Consider the following 9,667-nt stretch of genomic DNA (forward strand, 5'->3'; position numbering starts at 1 on the left):
CTTCCGGTTTGCTAGTCACGCCGCCATCACGCCAACATTTGTCCACTAGATATTATTCATCCACCAGGAAACTGGAATCCTTTTCAACCTTAAATCAGGGCAACAAGTTAGATTTTTTATCCGCAGAACGCTATGAATAGGTCAACCGGCGCGTGCTTCCTTGAGTTTTCTCTATACTTTTACTAGTTAAGATCTACGATATCACTAATATAAACTCTTTAAGTGATTAATTCCTAATAAGAAATACAGATTAGGCTTCACGCCCTGTTTGGCTTATTTTCTATGCATTCATACGTTGCATACTATGGATAATAATATTTCGTGCAAAGCAATTTCCGAGAGTTCAACGGCACTCTACAAGGTATTTCACTCACACGTATTTTCAATCAAATGGTCGTTAAGTTGAACATATGAAACAGAATAAAATGCTGTTTTATATCAGATGCCCCAGTAAGAAATCAGCCTAATGCTGTTCTTGAGCTATTCTTAATTTCCTTTTTGAAAATAACAATTTATCACATGGATTCTTCACTTTTTTTTTAATTTTGTATAAAAGTTCCCAACTTATTCTGAGCTCAACTCTATGTGGTTTCAGGAAATTTGTATACCCTTCCATTCAGTGCTTCAGCTCAGAGCTTCATTCCCCTGGAATGCCAGCTTTTGACTAAAAAATTCCAGTCCCGACTGTGCTATTGTTAAAGGTCTATCACTTACACTTCGTAATGGGCCACTGATACCCAAATTTTATTAAATTAGAACCTGTTCAATCTTGTCAGGCCGAACTGGTTCTTACTTGTTCTATGCTTTAACCATCGAATATCAGTCTGAAGGTTCGTAAACGATTCGTTCCAGTATGCGGGTGTTACCTTGTAAGCTTTTTAGAGGACCTCAGTGGGTTAACCGTTTGTCGTAAATCGGCGAAAAAATTTAGATGTTAGGTGTAAAAATCGACATATTTTAACCCTTAGTCGTGTACACAAATTTGCATGTTTCACGCTTGAGCAAATACGTACTGAAACTGAATACTGTAAAACAAAAATACTCCCTGTCGCACGCTTCAAATTTCGAAACTTTATACTCGCTTACGTTTCCAAAAAGCTTTTAAAACAGTTCTTAACTGCTTTATTGCCTGATATGGAATGTTCACCATAACATGACTGAGACTTTTACTTCCGTTGGACGATCAATATGCATGATTTTCCAGAAAATTCTAGTTCTTTGGTGAAAAGTCGCCAGGGTGCTAAAAGTTCCGGCTGCCGCCGGCAGTCGGCTGTTATTTCGAACCCTGAGGATAATACCGGAAAACGATGTAGATCAGAGTATTCAATCATAATTGCTAATAGGGCTGATGACTGACTTAACATTCAGGCTAATGAAAAAATAATAATCGAGTGCCACTGCTATCCGCCAAAAAAAACTGTTACGTTTTAAAGATCCCGCTTTTAAAGATTCCCGTTTTGAAAGATTCCCCGTTTTAAAGATTCCGGCTTTTAAAGATTCTCCCGTTTTAAAGATTCCCGCTTTTAAAGATTCCTCATATTAAAGATTCCCGCTTTAAAAATTCCCTATTTTGAAGATCTCCGCTTTTAAAGATCCCTCCTTGCAGAGATTCCTGCTTTTTAAAAAGATTCCCCGTTTTTAAGATTCTCGCTTTAAAGATTCCCCGCTTTGAAGATTCTCTGCGTTTAAAGATTCCCCGTTTTAAGATTCCTCGTTTTAAAGATTCCCGCTTTTAAAGATTTCCCGTTTTAAAGATTACCGCTTTCAAAGCGGATTCCCCATGATAAAGATTCTCGCTATTAAAGATTTCCCATTCCCCATTCCCTCTTTTAAAGATAGCCGCCAAAAATTTTAACCGCGAGCCGCAAAAGCCAACACCCCATTGAGACCACCTTTGAAAGAAACTTTTCTTTCTCCCATGTTCTCAGAATTTGATACAGATTCACAGTTCCTGATATAATCAGGAAGGAAATTCCATAAAAATGGTGCAGCAACAGAAAATGTTTTTCATCCATATCGCTTAAGATTGTACTTAGTTCTTAGCAATTCATATAAATTAGAGCCGTGAAAACGGCGCGCTCTCGAACGACAGTGGGAGAACTAAAGCAGAGACGGTTTTGAGCCGCGGACGACAACCAGAAAAAGAAAATAACTAGTTCCAACACACTTTCAAGCCAATGTATCGACCGTAAGGTCGTCGTTTTAGCATTTTTAACCAAATTGTGCTGACCAAAAAGGTATGGTGGGCACAAGCAATGAGAACTTTTAACTTCCGGCCGCTGTGTGCTTCTCAATCACATTTGTAAATGATGTGTGGCAAAGTAAGTTCTTGAATAGTATATTACTATTGCTTTATTGTGTGCATAGTTGGTACCGTAAGTAATATAAAAGGAACATAAAAATACGCTTTTGTTACGGTTCATTGTTTGTCACAAGAATTAAAATAGACACGCATTATCTGTGTTTTTGGTCACCCCTTTCCTTTTTCCTAGATTTTTCTTTTTTAACCTTTTTCCTTTTCTTCTTCCCGTCTTCCATTCTTTCGACAGTTTCTAAACTATTAACGATATCTTTGTCCTTCTTCTTTCGTTTGTTACCTTTATCGTTTGTTTCTTCGACTTCGGGAATTGTTTCATTGAAAGATTTATCCTCACTAAAGCTACCGTCTTTCTTGTCACTTCTTCGTTCACCCTCGTACAACTTTTCCAAATCTTCGTTTTCCGATCCCACAATCCCCTTCTCGCTCCTTTTCGTGGACTTTTTCTTTTTATCTCTTACCCCTTCTGCTGTATCCAGCCTCCCCAAAGAGCTGTTGTCAACTTCTAAAGTCTCGCCAAAAATTTCTTTTGTTTTTTTCTTCTTTCCTTTTTCTTCTGTCCTGTCCTTCGAGGGTTTGCATTCACTCTCCGATCCAGATTTTGTTTTTTCAACCGCGCCGTCTTTCTTTCTCTTTCCAGCCGAACATTGCAAATTGATGGAATGCGAAACTCTTACGTTATTGACCAATTCTCCATCTTCAATCGCTTGTTTACGCTTTCTTTTACTCTCTTTCTTTCTCTTCTTCTTTGGCTCTGACTCCCCAACCTCTTCGCCATGATCTTGTCCTGAAACTGTTTCTTCCCGAGTGGCACTAGCTTCCACTGTCTGTTTTCTCTCTCGAGCTGCTTCCATCTCCTTCATTTTCATCTCGAAGTATTCCTGAATGCTTTTTCCAGAGTTTACAGTCTGCACACCGTGAGAAGATGGCGGCGGACAGGAAGCAGTACTCTCGTCCGATTCTTCGTCCTACATTGGGGGGAAAGTGGCTTATGAGCAAAGTATATTTATACAAAAACTCTCAAAGAGCTTTGTTATAAATTAACCGCGTTTATTGGATTATAGCTGACCTCGAATAAACCCGAATTTAAACAAAAGAAAGCACCGTTCACTCAAATCAGGGACCATAAGAAAAACAAAGAAACACACACACACACACACACACACAAGCAAAGCAAAACAAAACAAAAAAACCAGTACGATACATTTCGGTAAATCAGAACAAAGGCTATCAAAATGCAATTCTCCCATAGCCTCGCCAGAAAATTTCTAGAGAAGGTATGAAGAATTAAGATGTTTGAACCAACCTCTGACTGTTCTTGAGGAGTTCCAGGAGCTGACTTACTCCTCTGACCGAGGATGCATGCCATGTCTTCTGCTGATTTGGATGACAAATCCTTACTCTGAATGAAGCGATTATAACTATGGATACAAAACAGCCAGTCAGTCAATGACATTTGCACACACATAGTGTAGCTTACAGTTCTTGCCGATGCTACGTCTAGAAAAATTTCGAACTCGCGCTCGGTTGATAAGACTCGAGGAGCCGATTGAGGTTTGTGATTGAACGAGTGAGCGAGCGAGGTTCGACTACGAAAATAAATAAAAATACACGAGAAGAAGGGCCGAGCGACGATAAACATATAAGACAGAATTTAAAGACTTACAAATGTTTCCTGACTGTAGCGATGGCGCCGAAGCTTAAGTTAAAGAGTCTAAGTTCGGCAACGAAAACTTCGGGCTAGAGAATACGTTGAAAAATTCGCACGTGGAATCCTACATATATGGTCCAAACATGTTCTGTGTACCAAAGCCAAGGAAAAATGAAACTTCTAACTAACTTCTGCTCTTTATCTAAAAGAGACTGATTACATATATTTTTAGGGTAATCCTCCTAGCCTTAACTCCCATGTTCAATGTTTTTCTACAAACCACAATTTCATTTCACATCCTCATGTCTATGTTGAGAAGTGGGGAGGTACATCTAAACTTATTGCGTACACTGCCTTTCACATGAGATGTACGTCAACTAAAAGTTCTTCTGTCTTAAATTGCTTCAATGTTTGTGGAACCTTCAACTAAAGTAGAAGACACAAGGCCACCTAACAGTTGACATGTTGAGCTGTCAGTCAACAGGTGATACAGGTTCAAGCCTCAACCAAGTCATTTGCTTGTTAACCAAAACTTTTAGTCTCCCACTGCATCTTATAAAGTACAGTATTGAGAATATGGACCCTGATGCAGAGCAGATTAAAAATTTTGTACAGGACTGTTATTTAAATGAGGTTTCTAGCCACTAAAAGTGATTTTGGAGAGGTTTCTCTGAGAGTAAGGAACTTACAATACTCTTTTTCGTGACTGTCGTGCTTTCTTTTCCATTTCATGACTCTTTTCCTTCTTCACTGACTTTTCCTCTGTAATACACAGATGAAAGACAAACTACACCTCAAAACTCTAACTTTCCTCATACACAGAAAATAACAAAAACAAAGCTTTCCATAGAAACCCATTCACCGAATCGAAATATGGCATCCAATTTGAATTACCATTGTTTTGGACTTACCAGCCTCGTCTTCACATGGAAACACAAAAGGATTATCACGTGTGTGAGAGGCTAGTGAGTCCAGAACAATGGCAATACAAATTGGACACCATATTTCGATTCGGTGTATGGTAGTTATGATGGATGTTCAAACACATATTTAAAACTATTAGTTATCTCACCATTGTCATTTTCTGCATGACTATTCAGCTGAGATAGTAGATCATCAAATGCTACCTGGTGTGATATCCAGTTGTCTTCATGAGACTTCTCAGCACCCAGACCTAAACATCACATACAAAAAAACAGTTGGTTAATTCTTATTAGCATATTCCATTATGACGAAATGCAGATGTAAGCACCACCTCATGTATACCCACGAATGAGCTGCAAATCTTCATATCACAAATGGTTTCTCATGATAGATGTCTGCCACACTATAACTGGTACGTATGATGCACGATCCTTCGCAGTAGATAGCGCTATTTATGCAATAGCGAAAATCAGACCTTAAAAAAATCAGGCCGGTACGGGATTCGAACCACTTACCTTTGCGATACTAGTGCAGCGTTCTACCAATTGAGCTAACAAGCCAACTGGGAGCAGGCCGTTAAGTTGATTCGTAATAAACCCATAATGATAAATCAGATACAATGAATATATATGAAGTTCATATATATTTTGAACTGCGGTATTAAATATGTCTGATGCAGTGGTTCGAATCCCGTACAGGCCTTATTTTTTTAAGGTCTGATTTTCGCTATTGCATAAATATTAATAGCGCTCTCTACTGCGAAGGATCATGCATCATACGTATTTAATACTGCATATATTTTCATTGTATCTGATTTATCATCACGGGTTTATTACGAATTAACTTAATGGCCTGTTCCCAGTTGGCTTGTTAGCTCAATTGGTAGAGCGCTGCACTAGTATCGCAGAGGTCAGTGGTTCGAATCCCGTACAGGCCTGATTTTTTTAAGGTCTGATTTTCGCTATTGCATAAATAGCGCTATCTACTGCGAAGGATTGTGCATCACACGTATTTAATACCGCTGTTCAAAATATATGAACTTCATATATATTCATTGTATCTGATTTATCATCATGGGTTTATTACGAATCAACTTCACGGCCTGCTCCCAGTTGGCTTGTTAGCTCAATTGCTAGAGCGCTGCACTAGTATCGCAGAGGTCAGTGGTTCTAATCCTGTACAGGCCTGATTTTTTTTTTTTTAAGGTCTGATTTTCACTACTTCATAAATAGCGCTATCTACTGCGAAGGATCATGCATCTTACGTATTTAATACCACAGTTCAAAACATATGAACTTCATATACATTCATTGTAACTATAACTGGTGTTGATTGGTGCCACATAGGTGGCACCACAAGATTATTTGGATTCACCAACTAAGTTGTTAATGTAATTTATTGGCCACCATAAAGAAGTTCTAAAGCTCACATTTTCCAAGGGTTTACATTACAAGGACAGATTTAATCTAGAAAGGCATGCAACCTTTAACAGGAATGCCACCAGAATTTCGTTTTCTTACCTAAGTTATTCTGTCTTTTAACAGATTTGACATGTGTTTTAGTTCCGTCTTCCTTAGCACCTAGTCCTTTTCCATTCTCCCATCCCATTTTAGTCAACATCTGGTAACCAAACCGGCTGGTATCTGAACAAAATATTTTAAAAAATTAACACTCGGATAATCTTTTTCCTTCTTAAAAAGATATCTTCGATATAGCCACTCTGAAGTAAAGGTTGAATTCTTAGAAATTCCCTTTAGTCTACCATCAACCTTTCTGCGGATCTCTTCGAGTGTGTATTGAACATGTTACATAAACTTTGAGCTATCGTGGAACTTCGAGCTTCTGCTCCATTCAAAACAATCAACACTTTGTTACATTCTTCCATTGACTAATCATGAGAAAAGGTGCAAGCTAGGCAAGCATTGGCTGATAGATTGGCTGGTCAAAACTCAATCAGTTTATAGGCGATCTATCAATTAACCTAGACAATTTCAAGTGATGAAAAGCCAGGGGAAGACGTTTAACAAATAGATGGTTCCCTACCATTGGTCCAGGCTGTATTTCGCGGATCGCTGCTCCATTTTTGCTTCGATTTCGGCTCTGCGAGCATCGCCATGTTAATTACTTGACCCACGTGTGACGCAACTTCCAAAGCGAGCCAGCTTTTTATTCCAAAGCGGCAACTTGGCGAAATTTATGCGTAGCTTTTTAATGCGCAAACGTGGCGACCTAACTGGACTAAAATGCCCAAGTGAGTAGAGTAGATTTCTAACTTAATTACAACCTGATATTACTTTTTCTGAGCTCTATTTCGTGGGGAACTCTTGCTTCCTGTTTTCCTTTACATAACGATATCCTTACCTTTCCGCTCTAGGTATTATTGCGATTACTGTGACACTTACTTAACTCATGACTCGGTAAGTGAGTCTATTTATTTGTTTAGATTTCGTTTGAGAAACGACGTTAACCTTATCCAGTTCCGCACTTATTCTTCATTCCAATGCTCTGATTTTTTTCCCTTTTTGTGTTTGCACAAAACATTCATGTCTCTTTGTGAATTTACCATCTTTTGCATGTTAAATCCTGTATCTTTCTACAAGGGTACTCTAAAATTTTAAGCTTTTTCTCTCTCTCTCTCTCTCTTTCTCCTTGCTTCCTTCATTTGTCTTTTACTCTTCTTAGGTAACTAACAGGTTAAAGTTCTCTCGATTAGTTAAATTCATTTCAGTTTTAATTTAAAGTTTCTGTAATAATGTTCCCTATGGTACTAACGATAAAACTCAGCTAAATGTAAATTCTTTGATATAATTCTGACAGGTCAGTTCTGACCAATCGCAACAAAATTCGGTACATAGGCACAAACTTCACTAAAGAAAAAATAGTACTGTTGCTTTTTGTAGTTTAGTTTTCCAACCATTGTTGGCTTTTTCCTAGAAACACAGACTTTCCATGAATATCTTTAGTCTCTATTAGCAGATTTGTTAGTCTCACAGTAATGCATTGGCTGTTTGATAATGGTATTGGTGTATTTACCCTTCTCTTTAATTTTTGAGTACTTTCTTGGAATTATGACACCTAGACAGCTTCCTTTCCTTACTTACTAACATAATTGATTTCTTATTTTTCTACCTCCTAGCCATCAGTGCGGAAGACACACAATGGTGGCCGCAAACACAAGGAAAATGTGAGATTTTACTACACTAAGTGGATGGAAGAACAGGCACAGAGTTTGATTGATCAGACAAGTATGTGTTTCATGACAACCTCTATTTACATAAAGACAACTATTTTTCACCAAAACTTTCCTGTGCACATGACAATTTTAGTACTCTTGAGGTAAGGGAATTGAATTAAAATTTGATTGCAATGGTTAGGTGTAAGGAAAAAAAAACTCACTTAAATGCATCAAACATTGGTAGGGAATTGATTGTTATTGAAACTGGATAGACTTTACAAATGGGAAAGCTTCAAAACCCTGTTATTATTGACCACTTTCATAAATGGCTGCCAGATTAATATTCTTTTGTTTAAATTTTAAATCAGCCTTTCTGGCCTCGCTTGAGATAATGTATTCTTTTGAATTTTGTACTGGAGAACGAGGCCAGAAAGGCTAATTTAAATTTAAACAAAAGAATATTAATCCGGCGGCCATTTATGAAAGTGGTCTATCACATAATTTTTTTATTTTGTTCCCTTAACAAGACAGATGAGACTTGAAAATGCACACAAAATTAGAATACTGTTCCTGTGAGGACAGGCTTTCTAAACCAAACTAACACTAGAAAGAAAAATGTTATGTTTCAAGGTATGCAGCATCGTGCAGTTTGTGCACTGGTGCCTTGGAAACATTTTGTCACAATGACATCAATGTGGTTTTTTTCTCCATTTTCAGCTGCTGCTTATCAAGCTGGTACTGCCATTCCACCCCCACAGGTCACTCACCTGCCACCCCCTGGAATGTTACCACCTCCACCCCCTGGAATGATGCCACCACCAGGAGCCTTACCACCCCCTGGAGCCTTACCATTTCCTATTCCACCCCCTGGGGCCATGCCACCACCAGGGGGTGTAAGACCGCCTCCTGGGGGACCACCCCATGGGGCACCACCAGGAAGAATGCCAGCACCACCTGGAGGAGGAAATCAGCCAAGGCCAGTTGTAGGAAAGTCTTGATGTCACTTGTGTTTAGGGAACAAATTTTTGTTTACCTTGTGATTGACTAGTTATGCATGAACTTATCCAAAGAGGTTTACACAACCCAGATGAAGATCTGTTTGGAAAGGGAACGTTTTGACTTTTAGAAGGACTTTCATTGTACAGAGGTGAGCATGTTGAAGGACCCAAACAAAATTTTTTCTCCTAGTCTCTGAAATGTGAATTGCAAAGGTGTGCTTGAAATTTATATTTTTAAGTTCAGTCTCTCCTTAAGCAAGGTGCTCTTCTCTGGAACCCTAACAAAAGACACCAGTACCATGTAAATGAAACAGTATATCCTAGTCTATACTAAATAACCAGCCCTCTCTCTGTTTCTAGATCCCATTGGCAGATATGGTTAGTTATTTAATTTTTTCCAAGTTTATATAAAAAATACAATAAAATGGTTCATACTTACTTCTGAAATAAGATTTTTAACATAACTACAGTTTATTTGCTAATAAAACTACAGTGAAACTTATTCGCTTTTTTTCTTCCCACCATGGCAAGTGGTGAATGGTTTTCAACATAAGGGTACTATAAATGAACTGAGTGGAGTGCAAAAGTCCAAAAGCATATGC

The 9,667-nt window shown here is 38.3% G+C and overlaps 2 protein-coding genes and 1 pseudogene across 3 annotated transcripts in view; 2 read left to right on the forward strand and 1 right to left on the reverse strand.

The window, feature by feature from the left end:
* Positions 1–9,667, forward strand: part of LOC148736186 (uncharacterized) — a 300,358-nt pseudogene that overhangs the window by 263,024 nt on the left and 27,667 nt on the right. The gene's annotated exons all lie outside the window — the stretch shown is intronic.
* Positions 2,323–7,068, reverse strand: LOC111331735 (uncharacterized). Its single transcript, XM_088753142.1, has 6 exons — positions 6,936–7,068; positions 6,413–6,535; positions 5,041–5,142; positions 4,658–4,730; positions 3,624–3,738; positions 2,323–3,285 (listed from the first exon to the last, which is right to left on the reverse strand). Exons 1-6 carry the CDS (start codon positions 7,006–7,008, stop codon positions 2,455–2,457), a joined length of 1,317 nt encoding a protein of 438 aa, XP_088609268.1. The 5' UTR covers positions 7,009–7,068; the 3' UTR covers positions 2,323–2,454.
* Positions 7,056–9,567, forward strand: LOC111331738 (uncharacterized). Its single transcript, XM_022936912.2, has 4 exons — positions 7,056–7,143; positions 7,267–7,309; positions 8,029–8,137; positions 8,785–9,567. The coding sequence occupies exons 1-4, from the start codon at positions 7,136–7,138 to the stop codon at positions 9,063–9,065; spliced, it is 441 nt and encodes a 146-aa protein (XP_022792647.2). The 5' UTR covers positions 7,056–7,135; the 3' UTR covers positions 9,066–9,567.

The sequence above is a fragment of the Stylophora pistillata genome, chromosome 3 (genome assembly GCF_964205215.1).
Source record: "Stylophora pistillata chromosome 3, jaStyPist1.2, whole genome shotgun sequence".
In the NCBI taxonomy this organism is placed as follows: domain Eukaryota; kingdom Metazoa; phylum Cnidaria; class Anthozoa; order Scleractinia; family Pocilloporidae; genus Stylophora; species Stylophora pistillata.